The sequence below is a fragment of the Anolis carolinensis genome, chromosome 1 (genome assembly GCF_035594765.1).
Source record: "Anolis carolinensis isolate JA03-04 chromosome 1, rAnoCar3.1.pri, whole genome shotgun sequence".
NCBI classification, from domain to species: domain Eukaryota; kingdom Metazoa; phylum Chordata; class Lepidosauria; order Squamata; family Dactyloidae; genus Anolis; species Anolis carolinensis.
In genome coordinates, this window is record NC_085841.1 from 25,872,911 (window position 1) to 25,898,656 (window position 25,746).

General features: G+C 40.4%; 1 protein-coding gene across 1 annotated transcript; it reads right to left on the reverse strand.

The window, feature by feature from the left end:
• Positions 1–3,325: 3,325 nt before the first annotated feature.
• Positions 3,326–25,082, reverse strand: abcg8 (ATP binding cassette subfamily G member 8). The gene is made up of 13 exons (XM_062968767.1): positions 25,038–25,082; positions 23,536–23,643; positions 21,106–21,262; positions 19,590–19,825; positions 18,195–18,327; positions 17,285–17,554; positions 14,254–14,419; positions 13,995–14,087; positions 10,925–11,124; positions 10,726–10,802; positions 8,372–8,639; positions 7,499–7,626; positions 3,326–3,971 (listed from the first exon to the last, which is right to left on the reverse strand). Exons 1-13 carry the CDS (start codon positions 25,080–25,082, stop codon positions 3,834–3,836), a joined length of 2,019 nt encoding a protein of 672 aa, XP_062824837.1. The 3' UTR covers positions 3,326–3,833.
• Between the last annotated feature and the right edge of the window lie 664 nt (positions 25,083–25,746).

Genomic DNA, 25,746 nt, shown 5'->3' on the forward strand with positions numbered 1-25,746 from the left:
AACAGGAAAGAAAGTCCCGGTCAAAACAAACTTGACCCTATTGGTCCTGTGATACATCAATCATAGCAGACTCTCATTAACTCCATAACTGCTGAAATGTCTTGCCGAAAAACTAACACATAAGGCATTTCTAATAACCCAGATTGATTTTAACATTTCACAATACACAATACCCTGACAGGGACATCTGTAGGGATATCAAGGTGCTTGTTTATAAGGCTATAGTCCTCCCAACCCTGTTATACACCTGCGAAATGTGGACTGTCTACAGATGTCACACTCAACTCCTGAAATGATTCCATCAACATAGCCTCCGAAAAATCCTGCAAATCTCTTGGGAAGACAGGCGGACAAATGTCAATGTGCTAGAAGAAGCAAAGACCACCAGCACTGATGTGATGCTCCAATGCCATCAACTCCACTGGATTGGCCACGTTGTTCGAATGCCTGATCACCGTCTCCCAAAGCAGTTACTCTACTCCCAACTCAAGAATGGAAAATGAAATGTTGGTGGGCAGGAAAAAAGATTTAAAGATGGGCTGAAAGCTGACCTTAAAAACTGTGGCATAGACACTGAGAAGTGGGAAGCCCTGGCCCTTGAGCACTCTAACTAGAGGTCAGCTGTGACCAGCAGTGCTGCAGAGTTCAAAGAGGCACGAATGGAGGGCTTAAGGGAGAAACGTGCCAAGGGGAAGGCCCGTCGAGCCAACCCTGATTGGGACCGCCTTCCACCTGGAAACCGATGTCCTCATTGTGGAAGAACATGCGAGTCAAGAATAGGACTCCACAATCATCTACGTATCCACCTTCCAAGACTACACTTGGAAGGCCATCATACTTGGACAACAAGGGATCGTCTAAGCAAGTAGGAAAGTATCACAGGCGCTTTCATAAATCTACACTATTCCAATTATTTAATAGTGTCAACAGTGTTTGCATGTACATTCCAAATAAGCAAATAATGTAATGCCATTTTGGTCTCTAGAAGACATAGTGCATCTCAATTTTTGTCTTTAATTTTGAGTAGTAAATACAGGACACTTTAAGAGCATCCGTTTTGAATTTTATTGTAATATTGTGGCTTAGACAATGACATCCTCATACTTTCCCCTCCTTTTGTCCACATTTGTTTAACTCTCAGATTTTGATAATGGTGCAACTGAAAGTTTTGGACTGTTTCAAAGTCCACCCTGGAAGGGAAAATGAGGCTATAGTGGGCTACACTGAATAATTAGTCCCAACCTAATTGTTGGAATCATTCATTCACGGGAACCCACGTAAGTGCTGACTTTGTTGCTATAATTGTACAACTCTATTTAGAGATAACAATTGGAGTTAGCCCATTGAAATCCAGTTTTGTGATAAAAACCTCGAAAATAACTAAATAAAAAGCCATAGAAATTCCGGCTACACATTAGTTCTTTTCAAATAAAACCTTATTGTAAAGCATTCTTCTCCAGACTATAACTTTGCGAGGAAGAATACTTTACCATTAGATTGTATTTAAAGAGGTTTATGGTTCTGTTTTAATTCTCTGTGTTATTCAAAAGCTATACAAAAAATAAAGTCTATTAATTAGATAAGGCATAGGCATATTAATTGTTAGTATTCTCTGGTGCAGTTAATTTATGCAGGACTTTCATTTGTTCATAGCTTATTGGAAGGCTCATAGAATAATATCCCAGTCTTTGAAATGTACTTTTATATGCAGGCTGCATGGATCTAACCATTGTCATATCATAACTATGTAATATAATACTGAAGTCTTGGCTTAAAATCCAGTTTCTTCCTCAACTACAAGAAGAATGTGCCAAAAAAAGAGAATAATTCAGCGTTCAACCAGCTGTACTTTGCTGCCATCTGGTGGTTTTGATAAAGTATTGCACAATTGAGGGTTGTGTGTCTTCAAGTTGTTTCTAACTTATGGCAACCATAAGACAAATCCTATCAAAGGGTTCTCTTGGCCACATTTGTCTAGATTTGCCTTCGCTTTCTTCTGAAGCTGTGAGAGTGTGACATTTCTCAAGGTCACCCGATGGGTTTCCATGGCCAAGTAAAGATTCAAACCCTGGTCTCCAAAGTCATGGACCAACACTCAAACCACTACACCATGCTGGATCTACAACTCAGAGTAATTATCACAAAATGTTCCTCTTCCTGTAATCTATACACATAGTAAAAGTGAAAATATGTATTTATGTGTGTGACTGGAGTGTCCACTTACACAGACAAGCTCCCACTTCCACAAATAGCTATAGCTCCCACAGGTCAGGAGACACCAACGGCCCTCACTCCAGTGACATTGCAGGTTACAGCGAGCACCATGAACATGTCCAAGAGCCCTGCCAATGTCTTCCGCAAACACCATATTGCCCACCACCCAACTGAAGGCTTTCATACAAGGACAATTTCTGTTTTTCCTCCACCACAGACATCCCAGTGTTTCTTTCCCTCTCCATTGGTGTGGAATTTGCATGATCACACCTGCTGCCTCTCCCATAACCCTTTCCTATTATTTTCTATGTAGCAAACAGAGGAAATGATCAGCAACTGAACATACTAGAGACGTTTGGGAAGAATTCACCATGATGTATAGGAGTTGTAGGTACTGGGATGTATAGTTCACCTGCAATCTAGGGCCCGGGCTGTGGCGCAGGCTGGAAAGCAAGCCAGCTGCAACAAATCAACAAATCACTCTGACCAAGAGGTCATGAGTTCAAGGCCAGCCCGGTGCCTGCGTCTTGTCTCTGTCTCTGTTCTATGTCATGGCATTGAATGTTTGTCTTTATGTGTGCAATGTGATCCGCCCTGAGTCCCCTTCGGGGTGAGAAGGGCGGAATATAAATGCTGTAAATAAAATAAATAAATAAATAAATCTATGAGCACTCTGAACTCCACGATGACCCTGGAACTAACTTGCCACACAGAACCCCCATGACCCAGAAAAAATACTGCCGGTCTTTAAAGGGATTTATAGGAGTTGTAGTTCACCTACATGCAGAGCGCACTATGAACCCAAACAATGATGGATCTTGGCATGCATACCCAATATGCCCAAATTTGAATTATGGTGGGTTTTGAGGGGAATTAGCCTGGACATTTTGGAGTTTATAGTTCACCTGAAATCAATGAGCACTCTGAATTCCAGAAAAGATAGAATTGGACCAAACTTGACACACAGATCTGACATGACCAGCAAAAAATACTAGAGGTCTTTGGGGAAAATTCACCTTGATTTGGGGGAGTTGTAGTTCACCTATATATAGAGAACACAGTGAACCCAGACACCGATGGAACTTGGCACACAAACCTGATATGCCAACATTTGATTACTGGAGGGGTTTAGGGGGAGCTGACCTTCCTTTCTGGAAGCTGTAGTTCACCCACAACCAGAGAAACAGGGACCTCCACCGATCATGGACCTGGTCCAAGCTTGTCACACAAAACCCTCATGGAGGGGGTTTGAGGGGACTGACTCACCATAGTGGGAGTTGTAGTTTACCTTACAACCAGAGAGCACAATGAACCCCACCGATGATGCATCTAGAGCAAACTTTCCCAACATAACAAACTTTAAGTATTGATGGAGATTCTCGGGGTTAACCTAGCACAATGTCAGTTGTAGTTGATTCACAACCTTATTCATTCTGTACAATGAAAAAATGGACTTTTTCTAAAAACCCGGGCATTGGCGGGTACCCAAGCTAGTGCATGTATAAAAATGGATTGTATTTATGGAACACTTTAGAATGCTGCTTTAGTTCTGATGCTTAATATAGACGTTCTGTCTCTTCCTTCATTCCCCCGTCGTCCTTCTCCTTTCCGCAATGCTGCTACCAGTCTTGATTTGATTTCTGCTTGATGAACCGCAGAGATAAATAGTACAAAACCAAGAAGCCTGTGGTCATCCCAACCAAGATGAGATAAATTGCGTAGAGGGGATACGAATGTAAGCCCATTGTTTGGAGCACCTGTAAACACAGGTGGTAAAAAAAGGGAGAGGGTTATCCAATTAAAAACATGTTACTTCCTTATTTATGAATTTAAACTAAATACACAGAGACATAAAAGTCTTATCTTGACAAAAGCATGTTTTCTTTCTGTCTTAGCAAACACCATCTCAACAGAGGTAGGGACACAAAGTGGATAGATGTTTCATTTAAGTCCATGACTGGCTTGCTGTGAGTTTTCCCGGCTGTATGGCCATGTTCCTGAAGCATTCTCTCCTGACGTTTCTCCCACCACAGAGGTTGTGCGGTCTGTTGGAAACTAGTCAAGTGGGGTTTATATATCTGTGGAATGTTCAGGGTGGGAGAAAGAACTCTTGTCTGTTTGAGGCAAGTGTGAATGTTGCAATTGGCCACCCTGATTAGCATTAACTAGCCTTGCAGCTTCAAAGCCTGGCTGCTTCCTACCTGGGAAATCCTTTGCTGGGAGGTGTTAGCTGGCCCTGATTGTTTCCTGACTGTTTGCTGGCCCTGATTGTTTCCTGTCCGTGACTGTTTACTTCTTAATTTTAAACAAATTAAGTTTTATGGGCAGCCCCATTGATTCTCTGCTTATAATTATGAATTAACTTTCTAATTGTCACAGACTTCTGTTAAAAATCTCTTTGAGGTGCCATTCCACAAGGAAAGAAAGTTGTTTTCCCACCCAAGTTTTACTTGTTTTCCCTTCAAAAGGCTGTTGTTTGTGGAAGCGATCTATACATTTCAGAGAAGCGGATCTTTGGTTGCGACTGTCAGGTGTAACAAGAACCGTGACACTCCTTTTGACGAGCACATCATTTGGGACACAATGTCTAAACACTGTTTTCCAGTAAATTCACTGCCGAGATGTGGTGAAGGAATTGATTGTTCCCTTCACAAAAAGTAAAAAACCAGAAAGTATGTGCGGAGAGGGAGAGCTTTTTGCTCCTTCTACATGGCCATATAAAATCCAGATTATCTGCTTTGAACTGGATTATATGGCAGTGTAAACTCATATAATCCAGTGCATTTACACTATAGAATTAGTGCAGTTTTATACCACCTTAACTGCCATTATTTAATGTGATGGAATCCTGGAATTGTAATTTTACAAGATCTGTAAAGAGTGCCAATGCCTCACCAAACTACAGATCCCAGGATTCCATGGCATTGAGCCATGGCAGATCAAGTGGTATCAATCTGCATTAATTCTATAGTGTAGATCAGTGGTTCTCAACCTGTGGGTCCCCAGGTGTTTTGGCCTACAACTCCCAGAAATCCCAGCCAGCTTATCAATTGTTAGGATTTCTGGGAGTTGAAGGTCAAAACATCTGGGGACCCACAGGTTGAGAACAACTGGTGTAGATGCACCCCACATCCACATTATTTGTGCTTGTGTGTGCTTCATTATAACCATGCCTGTGAAAAGAGGAAACGTACGCCCCTTCTACACTGTCATATAAACCAGAATTATCAAAGCAGATAATCCAGATTATCTGTTTTGAACTGGATTATATGAGTCTACACTGCCATATAATCCAGTTCATTTGGAATGAAGTCTATAAGTGTAAATCTATGCAAATTGGAATATTATAGCATATATTGCATTAGTGTTATGAGATTGCGGTAACCGTGATTTTCATCCATCCATCCATTATATCTGACAAACTATATTACAATAATGTAATAAATGTCACTAGAAATACTTAGACTAGTCAAGTATCATTTGGGACACAATGTCTAAACACTGTTTTCCAGTAAATTCACTGCCGAGATGTGGTGAAGGAATTGATTGTTCCCTTCACAAAAAGTAAAAAACCAGAAAGTATGTGCGGAGAGGGAGAGCTTTTTGCTCCTTCTACATGGCCATATAAAATCCAGATTATCTGCTTTGAACTGGATTATATGGCAGTGTAAACTCATATAATCCAGTGCATTTACACTATAGAATTAGTGCAGTTTTATACCACCTTAACTGCCATTATTTAATGTGATGGAATCCTGGAATTGTAATTTTACAAGATCTGTAAAGAGTGCCAATGCCTCACCAAACTACAGATCCCAGGATTCCATGGCATTGAGCCATGGCAGATCAAGTGGTATCAATCTGCATTAATTCTATAGTGTAGATCAGTGGTTCTCAACCTGTGGGTCCCCAGGTGTTTTGGCCTACAACTCCCAGAAATCCCAGCCAGCTTATCAATTGTTAGGATTTCTGGGAGTTGAAGGTCAAAACATCTGGGGACCCACAGGTTGAGAACAACTGGTGTAGATGCACCCCACATCCACATTATTTGTGCTTGTGTGTGCTTCATTATAACCATGCCTGTGAAAAGAGGAAACGTACGCCCCTTCTACACTGTCATATAAACCAGAATTATCAAAGCAGATAATCCAGATTATCTGTTTTGAACTGGATTATATGAGTCTACACTGCCATATAATCCAGTTCATTTGGAATGAAGTCTATAAGTGTAAATCTATGCAAATTGGAATATTATAGCATATATTGCATTAGTGTTATGAGATTGCGGTAACCGTGATTTTCATCCATCCATCCATTATATCTGACAAACTATATTACAATAATGTAATAAATGTCACTAGAAATACTTAGACTAGTCAAGTATCATTTGGGACACAATGTCTAAACACTGTTTTCCAGTAAATTCACTGCCGAGATGTGGTGAAGGAATTGATTGTTCCCTTCACAAAAAGTAAAAAACCAGAAAGTATGTGCGGAGAGGGAGAGCTTTTTGCTCCTTCTACATGGCCATATAAAATCCAGATTATCTGCTTTGAACTGGATTATATGGCAGTGTAAACTCATATAATCCAGTGCATTTACACTATAGAATTAGTGCAGTTTTATACCACCTTAACTGCCATTATTTAATGTGATGGAATCCTGGAATTGTAATTTTACAAGATCTGTAAAGAGTGCCAATGCCTCACCAAACTACAGATCCCAGGATTCCATGGCATTGAGCCATGGCAGATCAAGTGGTATCAATCTGCATTAATTCTATAGTGTAGATCAGTGGTTCTCAACCTGTGGGTCCCCAGGTGTTTTGGCCTACAACTCCCAGAAATCCCAGCCAGCTTATCAATTGTTAGGATTTCTGGGAGTTGAAGGTCAAAACATCTGGGGACCCACAGGTTGAGAACAACTGGTGTAGATGCACCCCACATCCACATTATTTGTGCTTGTGTGTGCTTCATTATAACCATGCCTGTGAAAAGAGGAAACGTACGCCCCTTCTACACTGTCATATAAACCAGAATTATCAAAGCAGATAATCCAGATTATCTGTTTTGAACTGGATTATATGAGTCTACACTGCCATATAATCCAGTTCATTTGGAATGAAGTCTATAAGTGTAAATCTATGCAAATTGGAATATTATAGCATATATTGCATTAGTGTTATGAGATTGCGGTAACCGTGATTTTCATCCATCCATCCATTATATCTGACAAACTATATTACAATAATGTAATAAATGTCACTAGAAATACTTAGACTTACAAGTGTTCCAGAAATGGGGTAGGTGACATTCCCAGACGTCATAGGGTAAGTCACTCCTTTCAGTTGAATTTGCATTAATCCTTCAAAACTCCATCTGACAAAACTTACTTTAGAAAGCCACGATGGAACTGGAAACAGAGACAGAAAGAACATAATTAAATACAAAATGCCAAGATGAGTCAGGAACATCTGAAATAGGTTATCTAACTCTGGGGGTGATTGAATTTGGCACCCGGGAGTTACAGTTCACCCGTATTCAGAAAACACTGAACCCAGCCAACGACAGATCTGGACCAAACTTGACACATAGATCCAACATGGCCAACTGTGGATACTGCCACGGTTTCAGGGTGATTGCCCTGGGAATCTGGGAGTTGTAGTTCACCTGTATTCAGAGAATACAGCAGATGACGGATCTGGATGAAATTTGGCACATATTCCCAACATGGCCAACTGTGAATACTGGGGGAGTTTTGGGAGGGTTGACCCAAGATTTTTGGAAACTGTAGTTCACCCACATTATCACTTATGTATTTTCTAATGGGAGAATTCATAAAAAACAAAAACAAAGACTGCGTTTTTTTCCTAAGACATAGCATAACATATGATCAAACTGCTATTATCTAACACCCAAAAACAACCAAGGTCCTTTTCCAGTAACCCAGGCATCACCGAGTACCCAAGCTAGCTACCCAAAATTCCCCAAGCACTTTTCCTAGTGAAATCCCTCAAGGAACTTGCAGCGGTGAAAGTACAGAATAACTACGGTAGCAACCGACTGCTCTTTTATGACACTCAAAACCTGTTTCCTGATATGGCTGTCTTACTTTTTCTACTGATACTCTGCTTGTATATCCAATGTCTCCAGCTCACCTATCCATAGGTTTTCCAAGCTTATTAAGAATCCTCCACTCAGAAAGAATGTTGTATACAATGCATTGCCAAAGAAGGCTGAGATTTGCAATGTTGGCAGCATTGCAGACATCCACATGGCCATGATCCGAGCGCAGTAAGTCAGAAGCATAAGGAGCAACAAGTTCAGAAAGAAATGTTCTGGATCAGGGCTGAGATTTGCCAACCAGTAGATCGGAATCCCATAAACTATGACAATGAAGCACTGTTCAGGAAGTTCTCCTAAAATCTGTTTGAGAAAGAAAACATCACAAACACTGAGAAATCTTAACCGACAAGGGGATTTTGACAACTGTGGTTCAAAAAATAACTTTTCTAAGTTCTGATTATCTATGTCAACATAATAGAAGACTGGATTTTATATCTCTAAGGATTTTATGATACTAGGCTCTTCTCCTATAATAGCATTGTTTCTAAAAACAGTATGTAATTCCAATTGCTCATTTGTTTTTTGCAATTTTGGAAACATGTCGGGATTGCAATGTTAATTTCCACTCAAAACTTATCACACACAGCATTGGGGCCACCCATCCACTACCTTCTCCATGCCTCTTTTCCTAGTTTGGCACATACATACATACTGATGATTTCTCCAGAAATATAAATGAAAGTCTTTAAAAGACCCCTTTTCTGGGGTGAAGGAGGGTTCTTGTTTGGAATAGATCCGGTTTCAGACTTAACTAATCACTGGCAAATGAAAGCAGCTACTGCTTACCTATCTCTCTGATCTGTTCTGATGCTCTGCCAGTAATTGTTTAATTCTGAAGGATTTTGGAAGAAAGCAAGAAAATGACCAGGGTTAATAAAATAAATGCTTTTCAAAACGGTAAGACTCTTTTACACTTATATTTCCAGGTTAGAGAGAGAGTGAGACTATATAAAAGGTAAAGGTTTTCCCCTGATGTTAAGTCCAGTCGTGACCGACTCTGGGGGTTGGTGCTCATCTCCATTTCTAAGCCGAAGAGCCAGCGTTGTCCGTAGACACCTCCAAGGTCATGTGGCCGGCATGACTGCATGGAGCGCCGTTACCTTCCCGCTGGAGCGGTACCTGTTGATCTCACATTTACATGTTTTTGAACTGCTAGGTTGGCAGGAGCTGGGGCTAACAGCGGGCGCTCATTAAATTCTGTTTTTTATAGTTTTGGGAGACATCAGCACTCTTTGGCAGAGAAGGCTAAATAGCTTGCAAAACTACAGCTCCCATGATTCCTTAGCATTGAGCTATGGCAGTTCAAGTGGTATCAAGCTACATTCATTCTACAGCGTAGGCAAACTAAGCACCCCTTAAGCTCTTACCTCAGGCCCTCCTCATTTTCCCTGTCCTCTTGGCATAAAGACATGGTGGCCCGCCACAATCTTATGCCAAAAATATGCGGGAGGAAGGCATGAGCCCTCTGTGTGTCTCACACTCCTCCCGGCATAAGGACGGTGTGAGTGACCCCGTCCTTATGCCGAGAGGATGGCTTGAGGAAGGCACGCAGTGGCTGAGAGATCTCCAGAGCACATTCAGCCACCGCCTGTCTCACCCTTCTGCCAGCAATAATGTCAAGAGGAGAGACTGAGGATTGGGGGAGAAGGATGGGAAGGAGATCGGTGCAGTCTCCATGTGTCCCACCTTCCTCCCAGCAGCCTCGTCTTTATGCTGGGAGGACAACCCGAGGATGACCCGGGCCCTGTCCTGCCTCCTACCTGCCCTGTTCTCTCCCGGGTCCTCTCCACCCAGCGTGTTCCCAGGCCCTCTTCCTCCTGGACAGGTCCTCCTGGCCGGGTCCACAATATGGCCCCAAGGCAAAAAAGTTTGCCCATGCCTGGTGTAGCTACACTCAAAATTGTAACCATAAAAATTGTAACCGTAATTGGTTTGTATTCACAATAGACACTGAGCAATGATTGTGAGACTATTGCCACAATTATAGTTTCACCCCCCAAACTACTTTACTGGGCATCTGCTAAATGGGGAGAAAGAAGTCTTCTTTCTGAGAATGGGTTATTGACATTTCCATCAGATTTGTAGGGTGCTGGAATCTGGCCAGGAAAAGTTACTCAGTGAAATTTACTTAAATAAGCAGCAAATGCAGAATACTGGCTCGTCATCGCCATCATTTGGTAACACATGGCAACAAAGCAACACTATATCATTAGTTTCCATTCTACAATTAAATATAATTATAATTTTGAAATAATAAGCTTCCTATGGCAGGGAAGTCAGTGCTGCTCGAGCAGTGAGCCACGGCTCCCTATGTCCCTCTTGTGCTTTCTTGTTTTCTGCATTTCAGAGGGAAACTGCAGATCTTGCAAGAACTGAAGCCAATTACCTTAGCCGAGACATAGGAAGTGGCTGAATATAATCCATCTTCAAATTCTTGATAAAGCACCGGTCTTTCAGAATGGCCTACAATAGAAAGTATTTTTTCTTAGAATTGACCTTTTGCTATTTATTCTTTTAAGTCATCTTCTACTGAATTTTGCTTTTCAATCCCTAATGTACTTGCACTGGTGATACTAGAGACTTACATTTTGTGATACTTTCAAGAATCACTATGTAAGGAATCAAAGCTCCTATCATAAACAGAAGAGCAGATAAGTCCTGAATAGACAGATTGCTTTTTCCATGGCCGTAATAAAGGAACCCGATTAACAAAGACATGAGAAGAGTTTCAAATCCACGGATGAGTAGTGCTGAAAGGTCTCGGAAGTCGTTGGAGATCTGGCGACTTCAAAGAGAAAAAAGGACATTAATTATGAACATGTGAAACAATGTAACTAGATGCCTTGGATGCTGGAAGTAATTACGGTTGCAACCAAGAAGGCCACCCAAAGTACAGTAGAGTCTCACTTATCCAACATAAATGGGCCGGCAGAATGTTGGATAAGCGAATATGTTGGATAATAAGGAGGCATTAAGGAAAAGCCTAAAACATCAAATTAGTTTATGATTTTACAAAGTAAGCACCAAAACATCATGTTATACAACAAATTTGACAGAAAAAGTAGTTCAATACGCAGTAATGCTATGTAGTAATTACTGTATTTACGAATTTAGCACCAAAATATCACGATATATTGAAAACACTGACTACAAAAATGCGTTGGATAATCCAGAATGTTGGATAAGCGAGTGTTGGATAAGTGAGATTCTACTGTACTTTACAACTATTCGATTCACCACTCATTCCTTTGACAATATCATTGAAAGAGCTTCTATAGGTCCCATTATTTTCTAAATTTGTTTGATCCCAGTGTTCGCCTAGTTTATTTTATTTATACCCCACTTTATTTCCCCAAAAAGGTAAGCAACCTTGCCTACAATAGAACATCACCATTAAGCTTTGGCAATTTTCATTGAACTTGATGGTGTTTTGGGCACACCTTTTAATCTGCCCAATTTTTCCAACCTGTCATAGAATCATAGACTTATGGAAAGACGGTATTTGGAGAAATCCCAAGGGCCCTCCAGTCCAACTCCCTGCCATGTAGGAATACATAAATTGTTTCCGATAGATGCCCATCCAGCCTGTTTGAAACCCTTCAGAGAGGAAGACTCAACTGTCGAACAGGTCTTTACGGTTTCTACTCATTTAATCCTTATTTTAATGGAAATGTTAAAATTATATTGAAAAAGTTAAAGTTATTTAACTATTTAGGAGCATGGGAGGATATTATTATTGTTGTTGTTGTTGTTGTCAAAGGCTTATTATTTGTTGTTTTTACTGAAATTAGCATGCACCTTACAATCAATGGAGTTTCAAAATGTGGTATTATCATCATCATCGTCGTTGTCATCATCATCATCATCATCATCATCATCATCAGGACTCAAAGCAGCATAGAACCAATAAACACACATTGTTAAAAATTCATAAAATAGAAAAGTTAAAAAACAATATAAACAGTGAACAACAGAACTTCCACTCACCCTATTATCAACAGCCCTGCTCAAGTCTTACAGCCTCTGGGCTTTTTTATTGAGTTGTTGTATGTCTTTCGGGCTGTGTGGCCATGTTCCAGAAGCATTCTCTCCTGACGTTTCGCCCACATCTATGGCAGGCATCCTCAGAGGTTGTTGAAGTTGTTCAACTTTCTGTTGAAGTTGTCCACATGCTTGTTTGTAGGTTGTGCTTCTTCATCAGCTTCCCTATGCGGTCAGTAGTTCCCTTGAACTATCTACAGACCCACGAAGAAAATCCAACAAATGCTACGGTCAGCGAAGGACAAGAGGGATCCTCTCTCTTCTGCAGGAGTCTACCGGATACCATGCAGCTGTGGACAAGTCTACATAGGGACCACCTTGTTGGGCAGCGCCCAAACAAGAGTCAAAGAACATGAAAGGCACTGCAGACTAATTCAACCAGAGAAATCAGCCATAGCAGAGCATTTGATGAACCAGCCTGGACACAGAATACTATTTGAGAACACAAAAATGCTGGACCATTCTAACAACTATCATGTCAGACTACACAGAGAAGCCATTGAAATCCACAAGCATGTGGACAACTTCAACAGAAAGGAAGAAACCATGAAAATGAACAAAATCTGGCTACCAGTACTACAAAACTAAAAAATCAGAACAGTAAATAAAAAGCAATACTCTGAAAACAGAGGGTTTCCAGACATGAATCAACCAAGGGCAGTTAACGACTCTAAACAAAGGATGCCCCAGAGGCAGGAAGAAGACAGCAGATAAGCTTTTTCAATGCTAATTTAAGTGATTAACTACACAACATTCATACTGACCTCTCTCACCCTAGACTTTCCACAGATATATATTAACCTCTTTGCTTAGTTTTCTCCATACCTCACAACCTCTGAGGATGCCTGCCATAGATGTGGGCGAAACGTCAGGAGAGAATGCTTCTGGAACATGGCCACACAGCCCGAAAGACATACAACAACCCTGTGATCCCGGCCATGAAAGCCTTCGACAACACATTTTTTATTGAGTCTTTCCAGCTGTAATTTGATCTTACTCTTTTCCTACTGTCTTCAATGAAAATTGCCAAAATTTAATGGTGAGGTTCTGTTGCAGGCAAGGTGTTGCTTACCAGAAGGCTAACACTGGGATCAACCAAATTAAGAAATTAATGGGGCCAATCTTACCAAGCATTATTGTCCAAAGTGTCAATTTAGTCATCTTGGTGTAATGGGATATTAATTAGAGTATGATTTGGTTAATAATAATAATAATAATAATAATAATAATAATAATAATAATAATAATAGATACACAACAAGATGAGTACACAGCAAACAAGATCAATATGCTGGCTTTTGTATTGTATCACATGTTGGACACTTCCCAAGTGTCTAGGACTATGTGATGTATTGGCAAATAATGCATACAGATCCAAGTAGGGTGGCCTTTTGCAGCTGACAGATGGTAATTTTTGTCAGTGCTGATTGTTTTCAAGTGCCGGCAAGGTCTTTAGGCACTGCACCCCTTGTACTGATCACCACTGGGACCACCTTTACTGGCTTGTGCCAAAGTCTTTGTTGTTGTTGTTGTTGTTGTCTTTACCTCGTTTTATCTCCCCAAAAGGTTTTACCTTTGAGAGACATCAAGATATGATACTTCAAAGAGAATTACCTTAGTAAAATAGTGAACTGTTGCAACCATCCTGGCAAGTGATCATCTGAATGGGTATTCATAATCACCGTCTCTTCTAAAGTGAGTGGGGAGCTGCCAAAAATGGAAGAAAAGAAGATATAGGAATATCCCTACACTTACGTAAAGGAAGGTTTTTTTGTCAGATAATACCTTTTACACCATTTTTCTTGTGATTTGCCTTGAGTCCCACTTTGGGAGAAAAGTGGCATATAAAATAAATTAATAAATAAGTAAATTTAACCTGGGTTCAGAAACAGGTGTCATGCCATCCCGTTGACTACTTCTCCACAAATGATCACCAAAATGTCTGATGTTTTCATGGAACATGGCAGCAAGCATGCTAACTCTCCGCTTACTTTCCATCTCTCTTTCTTCAGTATGCCTGTCAATGCTTGTCAAATCAACTGTAAGAAAAATCCCAATGAAGGGTCATAGTCCAAATACCATACACAGTTAACCCACTGCATACATAATAATGATAATAATAATAATAATAATAATAATAATAATAATTTTATATTTTTATATTTTTATATATATTATTATTGCCACGATCCCTCTGTCAACAATCTTACAAAAAACAAATCTCGGCTATCAAACATCTAAGAAATCTCACAAAATTTCATATCTGATGAACATGGATGACCTGAAGCTGTATGGGAAAACGGAAACTGAAATCCAGTCTCTGACTAACACTGTCCGAATTTTTAGCACTGATATCAGCATGGAGTTTGGTTTGGACAAATGTTCAACAGTGGCATTGAAGAAAGGAAAAATCATTGAAAGTGAGGGCATAAATATGCCTAATGGCAAAACGATCAAGTGTCACCAGCCAGAGGCCTATAAATATCTGGGCATATTACAACTGGACATCAAGCATGAACATGTGAAAATTATAGTCAGCAAAGAATACACACAAAGGGTCAGAAAAATTCTCAAAAGCAAGCTCAATGGAGGCAACACCATCAAGACCATAAACACCTGGGCCATACCTGTCATAAGATATACTGCTGGCATCATAAACTGGACACAGGTGGAACTGGACAATTTGGACAGAAAAACAAGAAAACTCATGACCATTCATCATTCACTGCACCCTCGCAGTGATGTTGACCGGCTATATCTGCCTAGAAGATCAGGTGGCAGAGGACTCTTACAAGTAAAGCAAGCAGTCAAAGAAGAACATGCCTTGGCAGAATATGTAAAGCAAAGTGAAGAACCTGCTTTGATTGAAGTCAAAAATAAGAAACTCCTCAAAGCACAGCAGACAAAAAACCAGTACAAGAAAACCGCACTACAAACTAGAGCTGAGTGCTGGCACAACAAAACATTGCATGGAAAGTTCCTTGACAAAATTGAAGGAAAAGCTGACAAGGAGAAGACCTGGCTATGGCTCACGAATGGGACACTGAAGAAGGAGACAGAAGGCCTGATCCTTGCAGCCCAGGAGCAAGCCATCAGAACAAATGCAATTAAGGCCAAGATCGAAAAATCAGCTGATGACCCAAAATGCAGACTGTGCAAGGAAACCGACGAAACCATTGATCATATCCTCAGCTGCTGTAAGAAAATTGCACAGACAGACTACAAACAGAGGCACAACTATGTGGCCCAAATGATTCATTGGAACTTATGCCTCAAGTACCACCTCCCAGCAGTAAAGAACTGGTGGGATCACAAACCTGCAAAAGTATTGGAAAATGAGCACGCAAAGATACTGTGGGACTTCTGAATCCAGACTGACAAAGTTCTGGAAAACAACACACGAGACATCACAGTTGTGGAAAAGAAAAAGGTTTGGATCATTGATGTTGCCATCCCAGGTGACAGTCGCATTGACGAAAAACAACAGGAAAAACTCAGCCGCTATCAGGACCTCAAGATTGAACTTCAAAGACTCTGGCAGAAACCAGTGCAGGTGGTCCCGGTAGTGATGGGCACACTGGGCGCCGTGCCAAAAGATCTCAGCCAGCATTTAGAAACAGTAGACATTGAAAAAATTACAATCTGCCAACTGCAAAAGGCCACCCTACTGGGATCTGCGCACATCATCCGAAAATACATCACACAGTCCTAAACGCTTGGGAAGTGTTCAACTTGTGATTTTGTGATACGAAATCCAGCATATCTATCTTGTTTGCTGTGTCATAAAATAATAATAATAATAATAATAATAATAATAATAATAATCATAATAATAATAATAATTCTTTATTTATATACTACCCCATTTTGCCTAGAAGACTCAGGGCGGTTTCCAACAACACAAAACCTTCAATTGCCAAACAGAGACCATACAACTAAGTCAAATACCATATAACAAAAAACATAAAATCCATCTAAAAACAACCACAAAAATGAAAATCCAGTTTCAGTCTGCTACATCAGACGGGTTTAAAATACCAATTGCCAGAGTTTCAGAATAGACATGGGCATCTATGAAGGGCTATGTAAAGGTTAATGCAACAGAGTATCATAGGGTTGGGGAAGTGGATAAAGTGCAAAGGAGGGTCTTAGATGACAACCGGGGCGAGGGGAGGGCTATGGACTAATGTTCGAAGGCCTACAGGAACCACCAGGTCTTCAGGTCCCTCTGGAAGGTGGACGGTGTAATGGTTTGTAGTGGGGGCACCACTGAGAAGGCCTTCTCCCTCGTCCCCACCAACCGCGCTTGTGACAGTGGCAGATATTAGAGCCCGTGCCGGTTCATAAGGGGAGATGCGATCATGAAGATAGTAGGCAGGGCCCGAACCATATAGGGCTTTATAGGTCATCACCTGCAGCATGAATTGGGACTGGTAGCTTATTGGCAGCCAGTGGAGCTGCTTTAGTAGGGGTGTTGTATGCCCCCTATAGTTAACTCCAATTAGAAGCCTGGCTGCTGACTTTTTAACCATCTGAAATTTCCAGGCCATCTTCAAGGGCAACCCCACATGTGTCATTTTACCTCTACATTTACAATTATCCTTTTAAAGCTAGAGGAAATGAACACTATTCTCCAAAGCTCTATTCTTACATTATTGTAATTGCCTACAAAATGTATTCTCAAAATTGTCTCCTGTGTATCCGGAAAAGTGTATTTAAACATGTATTTAAAAGAAGATTCTCTTTCAACATATGAAGTGACAGATTATGAGTGGATACAGGACATACTATGAATAAAATTTCCAGTTCTTCCCCTTAGGAAAGATCAGTTGACCATCACTGACTGTCAACCAACACATGAGCTCACAGAAAGGACATTCTTCTAACAACAATAGTATACCAACCATAGAAATCTGCAGGATTGCTGTATGTCGGACAGGGATATCCCATTCGAGTGAAATATTGGACCATATCCTGGGCTGCTCCAGAATAGACTGTGATGCCAGATGTCATCAGGAGAACCAAATCAAAAAGCTGGAAGATATCTGATCGTGGTTGGTGAACCGACATAAGGACTAATCTGTTTCCTCTGGCCAATCTGGATAGTGTTATTACTAGGTTGTGGGCAGTAAAGCTGTCCAGTCCAGATGTAGGATCACTGAATATCAGAATTCCTGCCAAAAATGAAAATAAATTAATGATTGTACAGTCTGTGCCAATATTTGATATAACTCGTATATTTCACCCTTAACTTGTGATACATTGATCATGTTTTTAGTAGAGATCTTTAAATTGTGAAGGACGTCTGTTTGCCACAGCATAAGTTTGTACCTCCCATGTATTTTTTGTGCTTAAGGCTATTAGGGGCCAGTTTTCACCACAAAGTATTTTTTGAAATTTTGAGGGCTTTGGAATGATTCCGCAAAATCGGGAAGGGCAGCTACAAAAACTAGTTGAAGAACTACCATATATGTTTGCCTGTAGGCTTGTCTTTGTTCAACTCTTGACCTACACAATAGTCAATAGGGGGCATTTTACTATCAGGATTACAGACATATCAGGTGGGAATTGCACTCATGGACTCTACTCCCCAAGATGTTGTCCTCCCAATTTCCATTATGTGTGGGGGTGACATCGCAAGGGAATTATCAGTAAACATCGAGGCTCCCAATACGAAACCATGCTTTGTACCATGCATGGGAATACTTGGGCTAGTAGGCTGTTAGGAATTGTGGGAGTTGAAGTCCAAAACACCTGGAGGGCCCAAGTTTGCCCATGCATGCTTTATACTGCAACCTGCCTCTGTATTCTTACCAGGATTCCACAGCAACTGGACCCCGATGCTTACTCTCCTCCTCTCCCCCCCAGAAACGCCACGGATGTACTCATTCCCTACTCTTGTATTCGCACATTGCCGCAATCTCAGTTCTGCTATAACATCTTCAACCTGCAGAATTTATGAGACAAGCCAGAATTATCATTTATTGCATTAAATCAAAGATCACATGTGTGTTTATCTCTCTCTCTGTGTTTGTTTGTTTGTTTCCTGTCTGATGTTGGGGTGTGACAGTTATTATTTTTCCCAGTGTGCCAGGCACCAGCACTATGTTTGTGCGGATTGGTGGCAATTCTCTTCTTCCCATCTTCCTTCCTGGAAACATATTAAGGACTAGTAGCATATCCTTCATGGATTTACACTGGTCCAGGAATCAACATGTTGAGTAGCAGTGATCTAGAGGCCACTGTGGGAAGGGAAGCCAGAAGACTCAATGAATCATTGTTGTGAACCAGCATGGCTCTTGACTATATTTCTTTGAGCCAACCTTTATGAGGAATGGCTTCGGGCATTGCGTATGTTTACCATGGAGAAAAGGAGACTGAGAGGAGATAAAATAGCCATGTTTCAGTATCTGAAGGGATGTCACATAGAAGATGGGGCCAACTTGTTTTGTGCTGCTCCAAATACTATAACATGAACCAATGGATTCAAATTACAAGAAGGAAGATTCAACCTAAACATTAGGAAGACCTTTTTTGTGTACGAACTGTTCAATAATGGAATAGATTGACTAGGATGACCTCCATCTTTGGAGGTCTTTAAACAGAGGCTGGATTTCCTTCTCTCATTGTTACTTTAGTTGCGCATTCCTGCATGTCAGAGAGTTGGATCAGATGGTCTTGTGGTTCCTTCCAACTCTATAATTCTATGTCTTGGATCTTTTGCATCAGGTACCAGATTGCTAGGTCTGACATCTACACAGAACATGGAAAAGGCTTTTTGGAAATGGCTACCAGAATCCCTCAGTCGGTATAAGGCCCTTTGTGGCTGAGTAATTCTGGGAGTTAAAAGTTAAAGACTTCCATCCTCTACTTCAACAATACATAGACAGTTGCTTTCTACATATTTTCAAAACAAGCTGTTTTGTAAAAACTCCTGTCATTTCTTTTTCGTTGCATTCCTTTCAAGAGTCAGATAAGCATTTGGATGACAAGATGCCAATTCACATTTTTCTAGCTGTGAGCACCGAACAAGTAAAATAGCAAGGCATACAAAAACAGGACATGTTAGGCAAAACATGCTTCATCACTGATAAAAAGGACGAATAATCACGTTCAGATGATGAGATTCCCTTTATCCAACAGTTCACACAGTCACTTAGCTAATGTTATTAAATACATTCTTGACAACTTAATATTTGTTCTAATTACCCTTTTTTTCCTTTCTGAATCTGAAATCTTTGCGAGACGTAGTTTTGCAATAAACAATAATGTTTCCTTGACTGTCAGGTTGGGGAGCAGTCTGTCATCTTCCCGTACATGGGCAGTACATTTCTTCACCAGTTGGCGAGTGGTGGGTTTTCCATTTATTAAAATTTCACCTGATGTAATTTTGCCTCCATAGTCCCTACATGTTATCAGATCAAACAAAGATGTCTTTCCACAAACTGGAAATAAAATTTGTGAAAAATATGGGTTTTGTTAGTCACTCTGGTGTTTCAGTTACCAACAATTTACTGCTACTATTGTGCTACTGAAAAATACAGGGAAATTTGTCTCTCCCATGTGGCCATTTCAGATATTGCACCTTGGAAAATTTGGGAAAAATACAGAACACATTGCAAATCAATCTCTCTCAGCCATATCATAAGTCAGCCACAAGTAATCCTTTTTCTCCCTCTCTCAACTCAGATTGCGTGGCAGTGATTGTAAGTAGGGAACTCATTCTCATTTGCACTGAAAAGTAATGATTTACAGCCATAGACATTAGACGAGGGCTATCCACAAAGTAGGTTACATTTTGGAATTAAAAATGAACAAAGTATACGAGAAAACATTTACCATATGCAGTTGAAAGCCACACCCAAATACCACATCTCACGTAGTCGCCATTCAAATCTAGGCACTTACCATAGCGATGAATGAACTTTGCAAATCCTTCCCCACTAAATTCTGCCACTTGCACCTTCAACCAATTGTTTCCAACAATGGGGGTGTGGCTGGCAACACAGGGGTTTGGTGACACTGCGCAGCTGCGGAAAGGGCTGACCGGCTGGTTGAGGATGCAAACAGCAGAATTGAGTGGGGAAGGATTTGCAAAGCTCATTAATCGTTATGGTAAGTGCCTAGATTTGAATGGCGACTACGTGAGATGTGGTATTTGGGTGTGGCTTTCAACTGCATATGGTAAATGTTTTCTTGTATACTTTGTTCATTTTTAATTCCAAAACGTAACCTACTTTGTGGATAACCCTCGTATGTCAAACAAGTAACTGGGTCATCATCATCATCATCATCATCATGCGGGGTCATGAGAGAAGCCTCCCACAAGGATGGTAAAACATCAAACATCTGGGCGCCCCCGGGGCAATGTCCTTGCAGACGACCAATTCTCTCACACCAGAAGCAACTTTCAGTTTCTCAAGTTCCTCCTGATACAAAACATTATTGTTATTATCATTGTTGTTGTCATCTATGGGTTAACTAAATATGACAGGATAGAGACAGAAATTTTTATCCAAATTTTCAGCCCTATTCAAATGTAAAGTAGTAATGGGTTGAGTTGCATTATATATATAATCCAATGTACCCAGAGAAAGACCATGGCTGATGTGTTGAGACACTCTCATCAAGAGTAAGAAGATACACAAATATTCTTATGTTCCTCGAAGTGATATATGGACTACTGCAAAGATTCAGTTGACACAGTAGCAGGAATAATCCTCACCAGAGCTCTCTATGAGGGCTAGCATCTGCCCACTTTTGACTTTAAAGCTCATGTTTCGTATGGCTACCATGTGGGATTCCTTGTCTGTGGCACGTGTCCAAGGCATTTCCAGATGTGCCAGTTTTTCATACCAGGGAATCTGTGAGGCCACATTAACCTAATCAAAAATAAAGTTATGAATATTCATCCAATGTAATTCTTTGCAGCTCAAGAGTTATGGTGGTCTAGTTGATAGTACTTGCATCCTGCCACATCTACCTACAAATTCTATCAATGTCTTTCTAAGGGAAGCTTCAAACAATTTCATGATTTTAGACACAGTGACCATCAATATTTCAGAAGTATTCCAGACCCTTCACCGAATATTCAAACTGCATTTTAAAATGCAAGTACATTTAGAAATGATCACCAGTGTTTCCCAAACTCTGATTATGCAGGTTTTGGACCTCACCTCCCAGAATCCCTGATCATTGGCTATGGCAACTGAGACTTCTGGGAGATCAAGTCCAAAACACCTGGAGGACGAGCAGTTTGGAATTGCTGTGTTAGATAGTTGGTTACTAGCAAGACCTTATAATTGCTTTGTATTCATATTTGTGATTATAGCATAATGGCAACAGTCACAAATGCCTGTGAAACCCACCTTAAAAGGCAGTCAGCTGTCTCCTACACTAAAGCTCTGTGATGTTGGTGAATAGGATATTGATACATGATGTGGCCAGCATTCATTGGCAGGAAGGGGCTTGTTTCACCATCCTGTAGCACCCTGCTTGCTGGCATCACAGAACGCCATAGTTTGGTAGTTCTGACTGGCTTTTATGGTGGGTTTCAAGGCTTGAGCCAGGAAATGGAGTACTATGAGTGCTTCTACACTGTAGAAATAATGCAGTTTGACACCAGTTTAACTGCCATGGCTCTATATCAGTGGGCCGCAAAAACGAAAATCCGGTTCGTGAACCTCCTTCATCTTTATTTATTTATTGCATTTCTGCTTCTTTCCACAGAGCTGACCATTGCATTGGATAGACCACATCAGCTCTAGATTATTAAATATTAGATTATTAAATATGGTTTTCTGTGGGTGAGCAGATGGCAACTACTGGATGGCATATGTTCTGTATCAGAAACTACAGCTGATGTGGTCTATCCAATGCAATTTTCTGAATCAGTACCCTAAATAACCCAAATAACCAAACCGAATCTAAAGTTGACCAAAAACTGATTTGTAACCCTTTGGGTAGTAGAGTTTGAGAATGGTCCCTGGTCTAAGTTGTCCCTGGTCAAGTGGGCTCTGGTCAAGTGGACCCTGGTCACAGTGGGCCCTGGTCAAAGTGGGCCCTGGTCAAAGTGGGCCCTGGTCAAAGTGGGACCTGGTCAAAGTGGGCCCTGGTCAAAAATAACTTGGGAACCACTGCTCTATATTATGGAGTTGTGGTTTGGTGGAAGCAATCACACTCTTTGGCAGAGAAGAGAAAGCCACAACTCCTTTGATTCCATAGCATCGAGCCATTACATTTAAAATGGTGTCAAACTGCACAAATCATAGAATCGTAGAGTTGGAAGAGACCTCATGGGCCATCCAGTCCAACCCTCTGCAAGAAGCAGAAAAAATTCTACAGTGTAGATAGATGCATCTTTTGGAAAACTCTCTACGGCCTCATCTGCATTGCTATATAAAATCCAGATTGTGTTGTCGAAGGCTTTCATGGCCGGGATCACAGGGTTGTTGTATGTCTTTCGGGCTGTGTGGCCATGTTCCAGAAGTATTCTCTCCTGACGTTTCACTCACATCTATGGCAGGCATCCTCAGAGGTTGTCTGAGGATGCCTGCCATAGATATGGGCGAAACATCAGGAGAGAATACTTCTGGAACATGGCCACACAGCCTGAAAGACATACAACAAAAATCCAGATTATCTGATTTGAACTAGACTATATGACAGTATAGATCCAGCATGCCTGAAAACTCTGGCTTGCAAAACATCCTGGATTTACTTCTTGATGACAACTCACAAAACCAAGATAATTTGCAAGCAAGGGGAGGTGAAGTGTGAAAAGCTTGTGCTGAAATGAGCAAATGTCTTTCAGTGCATGTGTTATCTGTATCATTTAGTTTGATCCCTAGTTTACACATTTTTAAGTGCCTATCTCTTCCTTGCACCTCCTAGTCTTCCTTCTAACACTGCAGTGATACAATATACTTCTTTGCCATTTTGATCCTCCTCTCCCCACTCTTCATCCCCTTTCCTTCTGACCCAGGTCGAACTATTTAAACCGTAAAAGATTTACAAAACATTACCTGCCACTCAAGAATATTTCTTGTCACTTTGGAGAATAGCTTGAACATTTGAAGCAGTTTGTTTTTAACCAAGCATTCTAACTCCAGGCAATGACAGAACAAGATGAATGTAAATAAATGTTACCCTTTACCTGGTAGCTGAGGTCTCGAACCTCTAGAACATTTGATTTTCCATTATATGTAAAATACAGGCTGTTGTCTTCTGAGCAAAAAATACTGTCTTGAAGACTCCTCGTTGCCTGTAGAAATCATAATTAGAATGTCACTAGCTTAAAATGTAGTCTTAAGAAAGTAAAAGGGAAGGTGATAAAATGCTAATGATATGTTGGATATTTGATGCATTCACTGGCATACAGTTGGCATTTTGGGATCATTCCAAAGGTTGGAACAGTACAAATCTCATACCTACCCACATCTGATAAAATATGTTCTCTCTAGGGATTTTCTACATTCCTGAAGCAATTTGATTGTATGCTTCCACCAAAAGTTACAATGGAGTCTCGCTGGAAGACCAAAGAGGTTTTTAGAGAAGATAATTTTTCTAGGTCCTCCAAGCAAGAGTTTATGGTAATTTACGGAGGAAGACATACATTATTTGCAGTATACACGTTAGTAGGATTGGCTATTTTCCGCAATTTTCTGTTATATCCCACTTTTTCTCTCCACAAGGAGACTCCAAGTGGCTAGAAGCTCCCTTACAATGTGTAGGAATTTAGGGTTGTTTTTTGTTGACCAAGTGTACATCAGGTCACACATGGTTTACAATAAAATAGATTTTCCAATTTAGAAGAGATCTTTTTGGAGCTCTTTTGAATCATTTTAATCAAGATAATATGGTGTTGTCATCAAACATATCTTCATCGTACTTCCCCTTCTCTAACTTTTGGTTGTTTGTTGTTGTATGCCTTCAAATCATTTCCAATTTATGGCGAGGCTTAGGCTGGATCTACAGCCACTTCTACACTGCCATATAAAATCCAGATTATCTGCTTGGAACTGGATTATATGAATCTCCACTGTCAGATAATCTTGGATAAGAAGATAATTTGGGATCAGATCCTGGGATAGTGTAGAGGTGAACCTGTCTGGGAAACCATGGTTCGCATCTTTGCTGGAACCCCCAATTTATGACATTCATAAGACAAGCCTATTCCTCTCTCGTCACTTCAGAGGAAAGCAGTGGCAAAACTCCTCTGAGTAAATTTTGCCAAGCAATAAGCCCCTGGGCTGTATTTACATTAGAATCATCATAATTTGGAAACAACTTAAAGGCACACAACAACAAACGTATAGTGTGCTTTTCAAGATAACAGTGAAAAGATTGGGTCTCCAAAATTTACCATTGATTTCAATAATCAAGGAGGTGACTTGGGGAAAATCACAAAGCTTTATTGTAGTACATCAGTGGCTTCTTTAAACTCACAAACACGTTGGTGTGCTAATCCAGACCTTTTCATGCACCTGTCGATGCACAAACTCCATTATTTCCCTAATTAATATATGACATTTGCTGATAACATGTTGTTGATTGATTTTGTTCCTATGTTCATCGTCAGATGTTTACACGAAAATCCCTAATAAAATAACTTCCTATCTGATCACGCTTTTGGGATCAGCCTTAAATTTCACTCACCTTCTGAGTCTCCTCTTGTCCCAGGACATGTTCCAATGGAAACATTTTCAATGTGTCTTGCTTTGCTGTGATTATTATTTTCCACCTCCTTTCCCAATTTTGTTCTTTCTTCTCTTCTCACTGTCTAATCACCATCTCCACTCAAAGAAAGCAATACAGACTAAAACACCTAAGCCACACCTAGTTGTGACATTTTGTGGCTACTATTGTACTATAAAAGAAACTCGGGTTAAAGGTTCATCAGATAACGGTTATGGCTGACCTATCACCTCATTTTTGAAAGTAGGAAGCAACCACACAATTGCAGAGGATTATTTTTTATACATATACTTAAAGAGCTGTTGAGAGTAAATCTGCACTGCTTAGTGGAGCAGAGACAGAGAAATCATTGGAAAATCCATCTATATTGCCTGCATCAAGTTGCCAAAGAATAACTCAAGCTCACTAGGAGAACACGGCCAGATGGTTGTAATACCAAACAACTGTCTCAGTGTTTTGAATGTTTCTTATACAGTCAGGTAAGTACATGGAAGGGAGATCTTTGAGGAATTTCATTTTTGTGACTTATGTGTTGACTTGATCTACACAACCTGGAATAATGAGTAGATTAGACTGAAATATTTCTCTTCTTTTTTAATGTTCTTGCCTTCTGATTATATGTAATAATGCCTGATTGATTGATTGATGATGGTAAGAATAATGTAGCAAT